General features: G+C 34.5%; 1 protein-coding gene across 5 annotated transcripts in view; it reads left to right on the plus strand.

Moving 5' to 3' along the window:
* Positions 1-18,959, plus strand: part of LOC100924065 (teneurin-3) — a 311,270-nt gene that overhangs the window by 276,523 nt on the left and 15,788 nt on the right. For all 5 annotated transcript variants that reach the window (XM_031943281.1, XM_031943284.1, XM_031943282.1 and 2 more), the window contains 2 exons: positions 7,761-7,936; positions 8,610-8,845. In XM_031943281.1, the coding sequence (XP_031799141.1) occupies positions 7,761-7,936; positions 8,610-8,845 (412 nt within the window). The remainder of the gene's footprint in view (positions 1-7,760; positions 7,937-8,609; positions 8,846-18,959) is intronic.

Raw genomic sequence — 18,959 nt, forward strand, 5'->3', positions numbered from 1 at the left:
AACTCATCTTCCCCAACTCCTTCATTTTACATTGAGGAAATCATGATATGCGATCTGTCTGAGGTTATTATATGAGCAATGAGTAGATTTCTTCTGCGTTTCTCCAAGTGGTAAGACCTCAAAACCCGTCTCACCATCCTAGCTATCTTCCCCTGGATTCTCTTCTGCTTATTGGAGTCCTTTGTAAAACTTAACACAGTATTCCAGGTGTGGTTTTATCAGGGCAAAGTACTGCAATGTAATTCTGGAAATGATACTATTCTGAATGCAGCCCAAGATGGCATCAGCAATTTTTGTACTATACTTCAAAGATGATAAAGAAGAAGGAAAGAGTGAAGGAAGGGAGAGAGGGGAGGGACAGAAAGAGGGAGAGATGGAGGAAGGGAGAAAGGGACAGAAGGAGGAAGGGACAGAAAGCAGAAAAAAGTATTCTATTTCTCCATCATCAATATCATCTCACCATCCTGAGCAACAGGCCTATTCCTCATTATCTTATTCCTCCCTTTTTTGATTTCTTTATTATTTTAGGGCCATTACCTTACTATATAGTGAAGAAGGGAAAAGGAGATTTTTTAACATGAAAAAAATACTGAGTAGTTTGTGTATCAAAAAGAGAAAAAGAGAAGCTAGATAAGGTATTGTTAATTCATAATTCTTTAGGCCAGTTTTAAGGTATAGAACAGTGTGGACATGTTATATGGCATGCTGAGTAATTCATTGGACAGAGAGTTGGGCCTGAAGTCTTAAAGACCCAACTCTCAGAATCTCATTAGTTGTATGATACTGGGCAAGTCACTTAAACTCTATTTGCTTCAATTTCCTTATCAATAAAAATAAGGAGAATAGCTACTGGAATTGTTTGGGGGATTAAAGTGATTTGTTTATCAAGCATAGTACTAAATTTAAAGCACTGTATAAATACTAGTTTATGTTATTTCTTCAAAAACAGTATATGAGATTACGAAAAAAATTCTTTTTAGACTTACCAATAAGTAAATGGATTATTTAAGGGCTTATTAAATTCACAGTACATTATTTTCTGGTATTATCTCTAACATTCCTATATCCATCCTATCCTCACTCTTCCCTGCCCTCTAATCCTTTTCTAGTCATTTTAGTTTTATGTTCTGTCTCATTTTCTGAATTAATCAAGTCTGTGTCATTTGACATGAGAGAAATGCCATTTTTCTCCTCTACTGTTTTTATTTCTCTTTATTTTTCAATTCTTATTCCTTGTTTCTCCCTTTTTTACTGAATCTTTTCTACCTTTTTTATTTGAAATCTCCCTACCACTACTCAAATCCTTTAAAGTTCTTTCATACTTTAAAAAAAAAAAAAGGCAGAAAATGAAAGTGAGAAAAACATGCTTCAGTCTACACTGTTAATCCATAAATTCTCCAGTCTGGAGGTGGGTAGTATGTTTCTTAATGAGTCCTTTGAAATTCTGGTTGGACATTGTATTGAACAGAATTACTAACTTTTTCAAAGTTAATTATTATTATTACTGTTACTGTGTAAATCATTATCTTGTTTCTGCTCATTTTACTGCTCATCAGTTCTTATAAATCTTGTCAAGTTTTTATGAAACTATCTCTTTCATCTTTCTTATGATACAATAGTATTTTATCACATTTGTATACTCCAACTTGTGCAATTGTTCTCCAATTAATGGGCATCTCCTCAGTTTCCCAGTTTTATGCCACCACAAAAAAAAGTTGCTAATTTTTTTTGTACAAATGGGTTTTTTCTTCTTCCTTTGATCTTTTGGGAGTATTGGCCTAGTAATGATATCTTTGATTCAAAGATCTTTGGATACAGTTCCAAATTGCTTTCCAGAATGGTTACACTACTTCATAGCTTCACCAAAAATGCATTAGTATTCCTATTTTCCCACATCCCCTTCAACAGTTGACAATTTCTTTTTTGTCATCTTAAACAATATGATGGAATTATTTTATATTGGAATTATTTTAAGTTGAATTTCTTTATTAGAGATTCAGAATATTTTTATATAGCCACTGAGAGTTTTGATTTCTTCCTCTAGAAACTGCTTATTCATAACCTTTGACAGTTTATCAAATTGAAACTTTTATAAATTGGACTCAATTCCCAATGTTTAAGAAATGAGACCTTTATCAGAGAAATTTGCAGCTAAAGTTTTATCCTAATTTTCCTGCATTTCTTCTAATTTTGCTTATACCTATTTGTGCAAGAAACTTTTTAATATATTTAATCAAAATTATCCATTTTACCTTCTACGAATCTCTCTATTTTTGTTGTGTCATGTCTCCCACAAGTAATTTCTTTTAAACTATTGTTTTGCTTATGGTATCACCCTTTATGTCTAAACTGGATATCCATTTTTAATTTATCCTAGTATACAATGTGAGATACTGGTCTATGCCTAGTTCTTTCCAGAGTGCTTTATAGTTTTACCAACAGTTTTTGTCAGCTGTTGAATTCTTGTTCCAACAGCCAGAACTGCTTTTATTTCATCTTCACTGATTGTGAATATTTGAGGTTGTGGAATTCTTAAGCTACTATGCTGATTTGCTTCTGTGTATTATGTACCTAATCTATCCTATTTAACTTTTCTTTCTTCCTTTCTTTCTAACTCCATAAAAATGTTTTGACAATTACAGCTTTATAATTTAACTTGCTGTCTAGTCTACTAGACTACCTTCCTTCCCATTGATTTCCTTAATATTTTTGACCTTTTGTTCCTCCAGATGAATTATGTGGAAGGGAGGGGAAGCGTTTAATTGGGAAGGGGTTAAATTTTGGTTTTTTAATTTTTTTTAGTTGCATGTCCATTTCTTTGATCTGTTCTCTTTTTAAAATATTTAGATGTAAATTTTCCTCTAAGGACTGCTTTGGCTACATCCCGCAAATTTTGTTATGTTGTCTCATTGTCATTATCTTTAAATTATTAACTATTTCTCTGATTTATTCTTTATTATTTATTCTTTCCCTCATCACTTCTTCTGGATTGTTATTTAGTTACCAGTTAATTTTTATTCTATGCTTTGAAGGCCTTTTGTTGAAGGTATTTATTGCAATGAGATCAGAAAAATATGTAGTTAATATTTTTTGCTTTTCTACATTTGTTGGTGGCCTCATACCCTAATATATGATCATTTTTTTTTTGTGAAGGTGCTGAGAAATATGTAAACTTTTTTTCTGCACCATTTAGTTTTTCTTCACAGGTCTATCATGCATAAATTTTCTTTTAAATCTTTTCAACTAGTTGCTATCCTTATAAACTAGGTGGTACAACAGATTAAGAACCAGCCCTGGAGTCAGAAGCATACAAATTCAAACCCAGCTTCAGGCACTTACTAGCAATCCAACCTTAGGCAAGTCACTGCTTCCGTAAAATTAGCATCTTCAGCTCCCTAAAATTAAGATTTACTTAGGTCAAAGAGGGATAAATTGAGGTCCCCCCCCATAAATAATTTTAGCTTTTCAGTCATTTAAATGCTATATGCTATTTGGTACCTATATAGACAGTACTGAAATTAATTATCTATAGTACTTTTTAGCAAATGTAATTTTTTTTCTATTAAATAAGCTTATTTTTGTTTTTACTTTGTCTGAGATCATGATTGCTACCCCTTGTCTTTTTTACTTCAACTAAAGCATAAGAAATTTTGCTCCAATTTCTTACTTTAACTTATTCAGGTATGTTGTTTGTTTGGTTTTTTTATAAATAACAAATGTTGGATTCTTGTTTCAAATGCTACCCTCTTCCATTTTATAAACAAGTCATCACATTCATATTCGGTTATGATTGTTAACTGTGTATTTCTCTCCATCTATTTTCTTATAATTATCCTTCTTATTTTTTCACCATGTCCCTTTCTTCAGTCTGTTTTGCTTATGTCCCTTCTCCTTTTTCTTTAACTTTCCTATAACAAATTAATTCTGTGCCCAACTGTGTGTATTTATTTTTTTTCCTCCTTGAACCATTTGAGAAAAGTATGTTGTTCCCCCCTTCCCTGTACTTTTATTTTCTTCATTTACTTCATTTACAAAAGATTTCCCACATTTTTCTTCTCTCCTGTCCCTTCTTCCAGGGCACTTCTTCTCCACTCTTACATTCTTCCTTTGAGATCATGCAAAAGAAACTCTGATCTTTTCATCAAGAGGAATTCAACATCTTCTTTTATGATGTAAATAGTCTTTTTCATTAAATGTTTGGTTTTCCTGCTTCTAGGATCATACTTAGTTTTGCTGGATAGCAAATTCTTGGTTGTGATCCAATATCCTTTGCTTTCTGGAATATGATATTTCAATTCTTCTGCTCCTTTGTTTTGGCTGCTAAATATTGTATGATCTTGATTGTAGCTCTATGCTGTCTTTATTTCTGACTGCTTATGGTCTTTTTGACTGAAAGCTCTCTATATTAGCTACAATATTCCTGAGTTTTATTTTGAGGTTTCTTTCAGGAGGTGATAGATTCTGCCCTCTGATTCTGGGCAGTTGTCTTTTATAATTTCTCGTAATGTGACATCTACATACTTTTTTGTTCATAAGTTTCAGGTCATCTAATGATTCTTTTTTTTTTTTTTTCTGCTAAGGCAATTGGAGTTAAGTGACTTGCTCAGGGTCACATAGCTAGGAATGGTTAAGTGTGTGAGACCATACTTGAACTCAAGTACTTCAAGGCTGGTGCTCTATCCACTGTGTCACCTAGCTTCCCCCATCTGATCATTCTTAAATTATCTCTCTTCAATATATTTTCCAGGTCAGCTGTTTTCCATATTTTCTTCTATTTTTTCCCAGTCTTTTGACTTTGTTTTATTTTTTCTTGAGATCTCATGAAGCCATTAACTTCTATTTGGTCAATTCTAATTTTCAAGGAGTTTAAGGTTTTTTGTCTTTTTTGCAATGCACAGATTTTAATTTTTAAATTGAATTCTTTTAATTATCTTTTCTTATGTTTCTTCCATAGCTCTTATTTGCTTTTAAAAATCATTTTTATCTCCTTTAATATTTTGTTGGGTTTGTGTCCCGTCTACATGTTTTTTGAAGTTCTGTTTATATATGTTTTTGGATCACTGTGTCTTCAGTGTTTGAGACTGGAGCTTTCTTGTCACCATAGTAGCTCTTTATAATTAGGTTCATTTTTGTTTTCTCATTTTTCAAGCTGGCTTCTTGACTATGGTTCTGCTTACTTCAGGGGATGAAGGGGAATTTCTGACCCGAGTATGTCCTTTTATGTTCCACTGCTGCTTTCAGTCTGTGGGTCTGCAGTGCTTATGATGTGAGGTGAGCCAGGGAGACATCTGCTCACTCTCCTCTAGGTCTGAGCTCTCTCTACAAGTTAGGTCCGTGGAATTGTGTACAGTTGAGTATAAGCATAACACTGCTGGGCTGTCACTGTTAGTCCCCTGAAAGGCTCTTCAGCAGGACAGCTAAACTGCTGGCTCCCCTTTGGTCTTGGTCTCCTGTCCTGGTTATTCCACTGTAGCCTTATGTTGTGTCAAAAGTTAGAACTGAGTTGCCACTCTACTTTTGGGGCCAGTTCTCAGGTCCCTCTCCACTCTGGATCTGTGTTCTTTTTCTGCCCTGAAACTCCTATTTCAGGTTCCTTTCACTTCCCGGATATATCCAATCCCTTTTACTGTATCACTTGTAGCTGGCCAGGTCCTGCCTGCCCCCAAGACATAGCTCTGTCTTCCTAAGCTGCACTGAGCTAGAAAAATGACTCACTATGATTTTTTTCCCCCTGGCTTTCAAGTTCAGAATTTGTTTGTCAAACATTTTTTAAATTGTTCAGGAAGACTTGTGCCAAGGAGCTAATGAAAAAAATGCTCCCTCACTGATTCCCTTTTCAAACTTTCTAGAATAATTTCTTCCCTGTTTTCTTTCTCACTTTTTACTGTAAACTTCCATCTATCTTCATAATGTATCCCTTAACCAATACTTCAGAGTGTGACAACTTAATTTACTACTATGACCTATTTTACAAGTTAAATTCTACTTTGCTCCCTTTGACTTTTTCATTTTTCCTATTATCACTTTCTAATATTCTAATTACAATGAAACAGAATTAGATCAACTCTATATTACAAATCAGTTGTCATTAACGCATCAGAAAAATATATGTGCTATCTGCAACCCAAAAACTGAAATAAAGAATTATGATAAAACCTTCCATAGAGACATCGAGAAAAGTGATGAATAGGGATGATATAGTATATAAAAGAGCACTGCAATATGGAAAAAGAAGACTTACATTCATTTCCCACCTCAAATACTAGCTATGTGACCCTGGGCAAGTCAGGAGTTGGCTTTGGGTTACACAGGCATCTGTTTCCATTCTCCACTTCATTTTGTAGTGTCAAATATGTCTAGTTGTACAGATGTACTTTTAGTCTCTAAGGCAAATACACATGAAACTTTAAAATGCTTTTGCTGTTGCCAAAATTAAATTCCTTGTTCTTTAGCTATAGTTTTATATTTCCCTGTTTTTCCTAGCACAATCATCTTTTACAAATTTTTCACTGGCACTTTCATAAATTGTGAAACCAAAAGATGCTTTCAAAAAAATTATAATTTCAACTAATGTACATTTAGAGTAGATGTTTAAAATTCAAGTTCTCTTTCCTTATATTTTAGACATCTTAATTTAAAATTAGTTTAAAAGTGCTTAAGATGGGAGGGCTTTTGAGGGGGTTAAGAATTTGAGAGGGAAAGGAAGGATGATAGTAATTCAAAAAAGAATGAAACAAAGAAAGGAAAGAACATCAAGGATGCATTTTTTTAAATACACAGGAGAGTGCAGAAAAACGTTCAAAGAGTTCATAGGGTAGTAATAGAACTACTATGTTAAATCATATGTATTTATTCATAATTTTAAAAAAACCTAGCTGCACATAATTGAAATTCATGGCATTATATATAATCTTTTTCTTTTATTTGTATGAGGAAATATTCATATTTGCTAATGTTTATAAAGTTCATAATAATGAAAAAAATTTCAAATATGTACCATATCATTAAGCATATAAATGGAAAAATGATCAAATCACATTTCTTTCATTTTGTTGAATTAAGATGTCACCTACCTATATTTATGTTAGTATGGATAGTTCATTATCATTAAAAACATGGAAATTATTTAGTGATATACTACAAAAAAATTATTAAAAATAAGGTCCATAAAATATCACTTATGGAATGATAGCATTGCATTAGTGAGCTGTTTTCTGTGTATATTTGTCCAAATGTATTAACAAGTTTCATTTATCTTATATATATGTGTCTATGTACATATGTATATGTGCATATATATACATATTCTTATTATACTTGAAAGTTATAAGGTTACAATACACTGTCAAATAATATAAGGTTTTTTTTTTCTTAAAGTCTATAATAGTACATTCAGCCTAGTGTGATATTATAAAAAGAATGAAGAATGCTAAGGAATTTAATACCAGCAAACACGTTCCCTTTGAAACGGCAAATTAGATGTGCAGTAAGATTTTGGTCACACTTCAAAGAATAATGTGCTGAGCTGGAGAGCCATCCTGTTTACTCTTGCTCTCCCGATTGAGGTTTCTATATGTTAAACAGGCTTTTGACTACTTCAAAGTATGTTTGAAGTTCACACTCTGCATATCTCATGCAACAAAGACAAACATTCTTCCAAATTTCTGCTGCTAATATTATTTCTGCTCATTATATTTGTAAAGTAAGTGGAACCTGGACTTTTTCTGTCAAATACTGAGAAGGTGCCACTTTTCCTTTAGCTATGACAGTGAGGGCCGTCTGACAAATGTGACATTTCCAACTGGAGTGGTCACCAACCTTCATGGTGAAATGGACAAGGCTATTACGGTGGACATTGAGTCATCCAGCAGGGAAGAGGATGTCAGCATCACTTCAAATTTGTCATCAATTGATTCTTTCTATACCATGGTTCAAGGTAATAACTATTAAAGTAATTTTATGTTTTGATAGAACAAAATATTATAATTCAAAAGAGGTTTTTGTTTTACAAAGAATACAAGCACACTCCAAATAAGGCTGCCCCAAAAAATATCCCTTTCACAATAACACTATAAGTACATCATAGTCAAATTCCCCTAGAAAGTTAAAATATAATTTGGTTAATCATCCATTTGTGACATTTTCCCCAAGGAATGATGATGTTATTGTTTTTAACCTAACACTGTTTTTGCTAAACCGATTAATGACATTAAGCAGAGGGGGGAAATCTAAAATCTTGAGGAAGGAAATATATTGAGAAGTACATATATACATCCAGACCTCTCAACACTTCTTGTTGATTGTGCTGCCCGTATCATAAATAATAATCCTACATTCTATCAAACATAAAAACAATAAGGGGCAGGGGAGAGAAGCCCTAGGAATGGAGAAGAACTGAATATTTTAAACTTATACTCAGGCAAAACTTGTATAGCAAGAAAGAATAAGGGAAAAAATGTTTTAAGTTATTTTCTAAAAAGACATTATTAAAGATGTTTTACTTACAAATGTAGATCATTCAAAGGATTATATCATTTTTAATTGCACAACATTCCAGATGTTTATTCTACATCTGTGGTTCATACATTTCTGCTTCATCGCTTTTTCAGATCAGTTAAGAAACAGCTACCAGATTGGTTATGACGGCTCCCTGAGAATTATCTATGCCAGTGGCCTAGACTCACACTACCAGACGGAGCCACATGTTCTCGCTGGCACAGCCAACCCAACAGTGGCTAAAAGAAATATGACTCTCCCTGGGGAGAACGGCCAGAATTTAGTGGAGTGGAGATTCCGAAAAGAGCAAGCCCAGGGAAAAGTCAATGTCTTTGGTCGAAAGCTTAGGGTAAGTAAACATTCAAGAGAAGTTTCCTAACCCTTAATTACCTTGGATAATTACTGAGCATGGGCCCCTGAGCTAAGCCTGTCAAAGTTACAAAACCTGCTTGATATCTCCGATATAATTAAGATTAATTTTTACTGAAAATATTTTATATTTGAAATCCATAAGGGAATGTTATTGAAAGTTTCCCTTCCTTGGGAAGCCTCCACAGTTGAAGACTAATCTTTCTAGGACCTTCAGTTCTATCACAAAAAAATGAATCCATTGTAAATCCAACTTAGACATTCTAATGAGTAATTAGGCTAAAAGCTCAGACGCGCCGGTCTTGTTAATTAATGTAAGAACTTTGTTCTTCTCTTCATGACTTTTCTTCTTCACACCCTGCCCTGGTCAGGATTGATCCCTCACATTAAGGATGCAGAGGTAAATTGACTTTAATATGGAAGTAGGCCCAGGCCTTATAAAGGTAGTACTGAGAAAGACCCAACTAATAATCCACAAAATGGTTAAGTGAACTTCCACTTTACTTGAAAGTGACTTCCCTTTTCTCATTTGGCTTCTCCTCCACCGCCTCCCAGTTCTCCTAAAATAGAAATTAAATCAACTATAGATTGCCATCTTCAGACTTTAACTACTGCTTCTGTATTATTAATGGGATCCCCTTTTTTATTGTTGTTCTGAGAAATACTCTGGTAATTCCTATTTCTGATCTCGATAGCATAATTGATTTTTTTGAAAATGTTCTGCCACCTGTACCTTTACAATTTTGTAAGGCACTTTCTTTCCCCCTCCCTATCCTATAGTAGGCCAAATATATCTAGCAGGCAAACTATGATTTATGACAGCTATTTGGTAAAGACAACATAGATTAAGTACTCAAAACTAGGTTGCCAGGAGACCACCTTAGGACCACAACAGACATCTGAGTTATTAGAATTGAACCTGATTCATTCATGCTATTAGTAAATACACTGTAGTTTATCAAATAAAGGTGAATAACTTTAGACAGTTTTTCCTGACTAGTATTACATCACTTGCCATTTTTTTACAAAGTCATTACAATCAAGGGAGAGAGACCAGAACATAAAATGTGCTTTTTAATGCCTGTTATTTTTTTTGGCTATCCAAAAGTTGATATTTTTTCTCATACCCACATTAAGAATTATTTACCTTGGCAGTCCCTCAGGGTACAACAATATCTACCCAACTCTGTCACCAGCTATTTACAAGAAACTAAAAGAAGCAATGAGACAAAAATGGTGGCAGGGACATCATTTTTTCAAGGTGTTTGCTAATAGCCATCCATCAACAGTTGGCAGAAAAGCACTAAGGTTGGTTCACAGACAAACTACCAACTAAAAATGGCACATCAGAATCTTAAAGTCTCCCTTATCATTCAGCTACCCTCTAAGAAATAAAGTTCTTTGGGCTTCAGGCCTTGGTCAACAAATATTCATTAGCTGCAGGTTTGAACTGCCCCACCTCTCCCCCCAAAAAAAAAAACACCTTATAAGTCATATAAACCACAGTTTTTATGGTTTAAAAACAAATAAATAAAAAAAGACAAAGATGAAAATCTATTGTCTTTATCCTCAAAGAGTTTACAATTTACAAGGAAGAATTACTTGTGTACAACATGTAAAAAGACCAAGTAGAATATGATAGGAACAAAAGAAATATCTGATTAAGTGCTTTAGGAAAATTCTGAAAAAGTAATTCTTTCCTCTTAAGTTGTCAAGGAAAACCCTGAATAATGATAATGCTCAGGTAATGCCTGAGCGGCTGGACATGATACTATTATAATCCTTGGTGCTTTGAATAGAGTAGGGCAAAAGTGCCAAACATGACAGATGAAGGGGAAGAAAGGGAAAGGAGAGGCTTTCCTCACCTCTCCCCAAGCCTAAATGAGATTAGTCAATCAATAAATATTATTAAGCATCTACTATGATTCAGTGCTGGTTATACAAAAAAGAAGCAAAAGACTTCCTCAAAGAGCTTACAAAATAAAAAGTTTAATGAATTAAAGGATTAAAATGGATTTGATAAATATATAAACTAAAATAAAAACACTAAGGATGTCTAAGTCAATATGTAAAGTTTTGTGATCTTGAGTTTGACCCTACTGGAGTAGGAAACAAGGTCAGGCATTAGATCTGTGATTTCATTACACAGGGAAATTCCAGGAGGATAGTATTTCTTTACTAAGGTTCATAGCCTCTCTGCAATTTCCAGTCTTGAAAGTTCCTGAAGCCTGAGGAAATAACATGACTTGCCCAGGGTCAAGGACTTGACCTTAGGACTCCCTGGTTCCAAGGCCAGATCTGTAGCCACTCTGCCTCTGGAGAAGACTCAACTCTTCATCTTCTATTTAGAAGTATATTCTGGTTATTAACCCTCTCCTAAAGGGCATGATGAATAGGATGTTTACCATTCTAAGCCAACACTTTAAACTGCCACTTTTCTCTATCCTTTGTTGTTCTTCCCTAGGTTCAGGTCTCATCTGGCCTTATTTTCATTCTTACACACTGATGGAGACAAGTTTTTCCAGGAATCACTCCAAAAAAGAAATAGCTGACTGTATCTGTGCTACCATATGGCTCAAATCATCCCTCTGCAAGTCATGCTAGATCATCATCTAGGCCCTACCTTCTCTGGTGATGGTGTACCCCAATACACTATTCTGTACCCCCTTCTCTTTATACTTTTCCAAGGGGTCTCATAAACAATCATGTGTTAAACTACCATCTCTATGTAGATAACTTCTAGATCTATACATCTGGTTTCTGCTGGGCTTCAGTCCCACATCACAATTGTAATGCCAGAGAAACTTAGGCGAGATGGAGATTAGAGAATTTTTAATATTTTATTTATTGGAGAGCTTAATTAATTGACTGGATCAGATTTGCAACTCAAAGTATCCAAATGTAAAATTCAAAGGATTTTTATATGGCTCTAGCGATCGGAGGGCACAAAGGCAAGGGATGGCGTCTGAACACTGGTGAGTGGGAATTTCCAGGAACTGATCATAAATCCGGTTCTGAGAGGTTGAGGGATAAATTCTTGATATCTTAGGACAACTTAGGAGTCAGGATGTCTGAAATAGATGATCTCCCCTTTATCTGAGATTAAACATTTACATTTTATGCCCCTAGTAGCCAGCTCTAAGTTATATCAGTCTTAGTAGTCAGGAAGAGAGGGTGGCAACCAGGGTGATTCAGGCAGAACAATTCAGAGAAACTGAGGAAGAACAATTAGGGAAACTGAGGTAGAACAATCAAAGGAAACTGTGGTACAACACAACAGCCTAGGGACATTACTACTCAAATGTCATATAGTCATCTCTAACTCATTTTATCCCTCCCTTAGACTTTTTCATGTACCCCACCCCCCAAGTACCTTTGACTGTTCTTTATATGGAATGGTTTCAAGTCCCTTTAATACCCCAATTACCCTTCTCTGGATACAATCCAACTTGTCAATGTCTTTTCTGAAGTGTTTTGCTAAAAGCCAAACAACTCTTTAGATATGGCCTTATAAGAGAAGAATACAGTAGCTTATAACCTCCCTCATTTCTGTTCATCCTGCTTCTGTTAATATAGTCTGAAGTCCTGGTATCAGAAGCAATATCACAGTGTTTTCTTGTATTGTTCTTATAGTATTTAAGAACCTGCAGGGATTTTTATGGAATAGCTATCTTGAGATACTGTACTATGCTGTATAATGTCCACCTGAAATTTTGTGCCAAAAATTAAAAACTCATATTTCTATAAAATATCATCTTATTAAATTCAACACATAGTTCTAGCTTTTCAAGGTCTTTCTGTATTGTGATTACATAAGCCAGCATGTTAACAACCTATTAAATTTCATAATCATATCATCTATGACCTTTTTCTGATACTGATAAAAATGCTAAACAGAAAATGGCTTAGGAGAGATTCCCTTACAACACTACAAGAACAACTCCCTCCTAGGTTGATATCTATTAATCCATTTTTTAAAAATTGATCAATTAGTTTTAACCCCACCTGGACATACTTATGTTCCTCCATTTTGCCCATAAAGCCAAAGTAAAAGATGCTGGCAAATATCTAGCAGAAATCAGAGTTCTCTTTGCCTATAGCATGAATTGTTTTTTGATGGAGCCAAGCTAGCAGGGAGTGATGACTGCTTTTGTTTTTTTTTCCCCCTCAAGTATTCACCAACCATCTTTTTAAATGAAGATTTTTTTCCAATAATGGAATTCAAAGCCCACTTATGCATACTTTGAATAATTTAATTCCTTCCCCTTTGAAAAAATAAAGACAGGATTTTCCTCTTTTCAGTACTTTGAACCCTCTCTCATGTTTGCCATACTCTTTTCAAGATCATCAAAAGCAGATGCTCACCAATTACATTTGATATTTCTTCGGTAATTGGAAGTATAATGCATTTGGGCTAGTGACCCAAAATAGTTGGTGGTCACTTTTTTCCTATCTTATCACTGGTATTTCTTGTTAACAATTTTGTATTTCCAACTTTATAAATTTTTCTTTTTAGTAAAGAAAGAAATCAAGAAAGATTTTTCTGTATCTAATATGTGCCAAGTGCTAAAGCAACATAAGAGTTGAGTAGTTCTATCTTCTCTTGAAAATAGCAATTATTTCACTATTTGTACATATATCCCCAACATCTTGTAGAGGCTTCATAAATACCTGTTGATTGATTTATTCTCTATCCCATCAATCCTAACTGCCATCCATCTCTGGCTCTCTCTCGCCTAATTTTGTTCTCTTTTCTTGATATGAAGAAAAAGGAAGAAGACTGTATAAACCTCCAAGAAGTAGTACCTCAAAGAAAACTGAATCTGAATGGCCATTCTCTCTGCTTGTGTCCAAATGACGAGAGTTTTCCACTTCAGGGAGAAAACAGTGCATAGAGGCATGGATGTTGGTTTCTTTTTAAATAGTGAAGCCAGGATGCCTCAGCAAGACTTCTCAGGAAACATACGATTTTAAATGGCTTGTTCACTCACACTGAGAGGAGGTTTCCATCTGACACACTTGATTGCTCCATTTGATTGCTCTCACATAGACAATGCAAAGATCAAAAGGGAGGGTTTCTTATTTTCAAGATAAGATTGGCTGTACTGGCTTTGACTACTAATTTCAATCCTGTAAAGGGAATAAGAAAGGAAGTCAAGAAAGGAAGTGTTGACATGGGAATTTGGATTAAGAACTGAACTGAAATGTAATAGGGCAAAGAAAGGGACAAAAAAAGGAGGCAAACACTGAATACAGCATCATCAACACAAATGAGACTTGACATCATTCCCATCTGTAGCAAACTTTAGTCTCCTTTTTGGTCCAAACTAATATTTCCTTTTTTTTCTATCTCTCATTATTTTCTTCCACTTCCAAACAGATCTGGTTGGCTTTTATGTTATTAACTTTAAACTGACTAAAGGCACATCCTTGATTTTTAAAAATCAGATCTAAATTCAATGCTATAACCATGTATTTGCTGTCTCTGTTTCACTGTATGACTTACGCAGAATCAAAATCACGTCTAGGAGAATAAATGTCTTGAAGTGAATAGTACAGTATACTTGGAATGATTTGACTGGTGTGCCATGTTTTTTCTACCTACAGAAAGGTAAATAAAACAAGAGAAATTAAGGATGGCACAGAAAGTAAAATATCAAAGGGAAAACCAAAATTAATGCAGAGAAAGAAAAAAATTTAAACTAGACTTTTTCAAAAGTAGTATTTGACATGATTTTTTTTAATGAAATGAACTGGACAAAAAACAGTTAAAGAACAGTTGTTTTCTCCCTTTTCTAGGATTGGTAAAGTAGTGATGGGGAAAGAGAAAATTGTTTTGTTTGGGATTTGTTTTTATTTTTTGTTTTTTTAAGGCAAATCATAGGCCAAATGAAAGAAAATAATGCTAGAAAATGAGACAGATTAATCAGAAAACAGTAAAAAGAAAATGGAATCATAGAGATCAGGAAAAGCATAAGATTAAAAACTGAAGTGATTCCTTATGACATGACAGAATCAAAACCATTCTATACTGCAAGAAACCTCAGCATTCATCTAATGCTATATCTGAATAGAAAATTTCCCTCTATATAATCCCAGCTGAGTACACCAACATTTCCTGGGAAAGCTTCTTCCTCCTTCCCTCACTACATACTAAGAATACACTCTCTATGCATGTTTTTTGTAGGTTAACAAAAGGAAAAAAAAACATTTTCTAAGTTCCTTCTGTGTGCTAGACACTGGAAAACCTGTTACTTTCTAGAGGCAGCCCATTCCATTTTAGTACGGCTTTAATTTTTAGGAAATGTATCCTTACACTGAGTCAAATTCTAGTTCTGCCTTTGTAGGATTAAAGAGAGTATGTCTAATGCCTCTTGCAAGTGGTAGTCTTTTAGATACTTGAAAACAGTTTTATAAGCTAAGTTTTCAGAAATAAAAACATTTGCATTAAATACACATTTGGAAGAAATTGTTTTTCTTTGTCTGATGCCAATGAGTGACTAAAAATTAGTATGTTTATTTTTGCCAGAAATGAAATTTAGCATTTTCTTTCAGCCCAAATCAAAGACAATATATATTAAATAATCATATTCACTTTACAAACTGTTATACAATGCAGGTTTTAAAAGAAGAACTTTTGAAACTAAATATTCTGATAAGAATATCAAGCTAATTATTACAAAAGGTATATGTGAATTATGACAGGATGCAGACATCTTGAGCATTTGCACAATCTAGATCAGGATTGCCACTGGCTCCATGGATGCATATCTACCCTTTCCTGATTCCAGCACCTCCTGACCCTGTATGCATGCTTGCTTCCTCACTCCCACTCTCTTATTCACATACACACACACACACACACACACATTCATGTTTCATAGTTAATCAGAGGGAATAACGTGACACCTGCCCCTATTTTCCTCACTTTGTTATAAGTAACTTCATGCCATCTAAGAGTTGTTTTGATTGTACCAGAAAAGAATATTTTGTGGTCCATTATTTGAGCATATGTAAGCAAGAACACCTAAAAATATTAAGATTCTATTTATGATCTGAATGGATTGCTTGACATTTAAGTTATGTAATTCCTTAAAGCAGTAGTTAAAAAGAAGCCTGTCCTAGAATACAGGCATTTCTAATGTTTTGCCTACTGCTTGTAGTACCCAGAGAGAGGAATGCAGAGGGGCAGGGCCAGGAAGAAAGGCTGATCCATTAATCCTCCATGAAATGGTGCCTGCTGAAAACAGAGGGTAGGGGTCTAAAAGCAGTGGGAATTTATGTCTAAATCCTAGGCTTGTGTTAGGAATGTGAGAAAAGACAAGGGTACCTTCTAATTCTTTCCTTATTACATCAACTTGAAAGAGGATAAAAGAAAACATGTATGTGTTCTGTGTCTGCATCAAGTCCCTGCCATCTGGGTAAAAAGGAAGAATTCAGACAGCCATCCAGATGTTTTGTCTACATGACACCAAATATCCATATGTTTCTAAAAGCCCACATGTTTGGTGTGGCGGGCAGCATGGTCAGCAACACAAACCACATGCTCCCCTTTTCATCCTCTTGCTTAGGGGATGTGTGGGCATGGACACAGACAAAACAGGTGGGACAGAAGCCAGTAACAGGTTAGACTAATAGCAAGAATTTTAACTGACGATCTCAGTTGCACTTTACAAAGTGCTTTCCCTACAAAGTTACTGAGAAGTATCATGTACCCATTTTACTGTGGGGATTTGCCCAGTTAAGTGACAGAGCTGGAATTTGAACCTGGGCTTTCTTACTCCCAAAACAGCATGCTTCCTCTCTAAAACAAAGATCAAAATATCAAAATAAAATAAAATAAAATGTACTAGATTCGTTCCCTTGGTAGTGAATATTTCTCACATCTATCTCCCCTAAACCTCTGTGATACTAAATCTAGGAATCTTCTGAAATCTAACCAGTTGAGTTCTGAGCAAAGGAAGCATGTATAAAGATAAAGTGGATAAGGAAAAACCAAAGAGAACTGAAAAACAAATGAAAACTGAGGGAAATGTGTGGGGAGGGGGCTGATGCAAAGAAGAAAGACAAGAAAATGAAAACAGATGGGAAAATTGTAACAATGATCAGCATTATACTTGAAAAGTTATAATGATTCATGGCAAGATAGTGAAAGAAAGAAAAAGGTGCAAAGTCAGAGAATGCAGTTTTTTGAAACATTATTTGAGAAGCATAAGAGCCAATATGAAAAACCTTTCCTGAAGCTACTAAAAGCTTTGTGCACATATGATTGGAGAACACAAGCCAGCCAACTCAATTTAATGTAGTCTGGAAACCAAATCTATATCATTTATTGCTGTATATTTTCATATTGTTTCCTTTCTTTTTATTGTAACTTCAAGGAAGTTACAATGCAGCCATTTTCTCATGCCAGGATGGAACCATGTAAAGTCCAAATAATTAACTGACTCAGAATCAAAGCAAATCAAAATCAAAGAATATTAGAGATGAAAGTTTGAACATCCTCATTAGATAGATGAGGAAGCCGAGGTCCAAATCTGTTGAGTAGTGATAGAGATAAGAGGTAAGCCTAGATTGGTTGACTCCCAATACATTATTTTTCCTATACTACCTCTTATTGATAAATATCTTAGTATTTACTATCTGATATTGTAAGGGTGATAACACAGGATACCTGCTCTCAAGTTGAAGAGATGAATTAAATAATAATAAAACATGTAAATAACAGTTCCAGACAACAATCAAAGAAGTTAATTACCAAATAAATAATAATAGTAAGAAATAATTGCTGAAGAAGCTCATAAAAGGTAGATAAATAAGTCATTTGAGTCTGGAATCAACAGTGAAGTCTTTTTTAGAGGGTAGGATTTGAGCTATATCTTTAGATATGGGACTGGACAGATGAAAATCTCCTAATTCCACCTCCAAGGCTCTGTCCCTTCTTTGTGTTCTTGTGCTGCTCAAGGAGGTTGGTGGGGTTGGTTGTTTTTTTGTTTTGTTTTTTTTTTTAATTCTCTCTGAGCACTTTGCCACCACAGCATTAAGTTCCTTCTGGACTTAAACCTTGACCATTTGGGGACAGGATGCAAAGTCAGCATTCTCTTTGAAGAGCTAGGAACTAGGAAAAGCTTCTTAAGGGGTTATTGTAGAGCAGGAATTAATGTTTAAAAAATAATAATAAGCCAAATAAAGAATATGAACAGCAACTTTAACCTGGATTTATCATCTGGTCATAGGAGGGTTCCCTCCCTATATTTTAGAGAAAACTAATAGCAAGGTCAGCTGAAGCTATTTGAAGGTATCGGCAAAAATCAAGCAAAATACACTAATATAAAGGAAACCATCTCAGACAACCAGTATATAAAACTAATATTTCCTCTTTAATTTGGATATTTTAAGCACTCTCTCTCTCTTTCTCTCTCTTTCTCTGTGTAGCACTTCATCAAAAGCATGTTCCCCATGCAATCTAGGGAAATATTCTCTATGCTGTTCAGTGACAAGGGCCAATTTTGTATGGGATTTGAAATACATTCCATAATAGGTAGCATGAGTTATGTATACAACATATGTATATGTATATAATATGTTATAACATAACTTTGGACCAGATTTGTAAGTGGGTTAAAATGCTCAGGCAGACAAGACTTGGTATTGTAGAGTTCTGAAACAGGTGTCATTTCTCCAAATTTTGTCTAAAATAAAACAAGATCATGACTTTCTAGAATGTGACTCAAAGTAATTCTTCTCTACTTTTTCCAGTAGTGATCAGCAGTAATATGGCTTCTATCTTTATTTTACTTGTAAACATCTTTACTTGTTCTACAGAGGGAAAGTTTAGTTTATCACTACCTTTTATTTACTGTCACTGTGATTAATTTCCATTTATTCAGTAATTACTTGCCCATGTTTTACACTGCTTGTGAGGCCTTGGGTAATTTAAATGGTTATTTCTATTGCATCTATGTCCTCTAAATGACATGTGCCTTTAACAAACTCTTCAGCAAATTCATTTTAGTATTTCTCTTAACCTGTTGACTAAACTTTGAGAAATTTAATTGAAAAGGTTTTGAACAAATGCCAGACTGTCTCTACAT

Source organism: Sarcophilus harrisii, chromosome 6 (genome assembly GCF_902635505.1).
Source record: "Sarcophilus harrisii chromosome 6, mSarHar1.11, whole genome shotgun sequence".
Classification (NCBI taxonomy): Eukaryota; Metazoa; Chordata; class Mammalia; order Dasyuromorphia; family Dasyuridae; genus Sarcophilus; species Sarcophilus harrisii.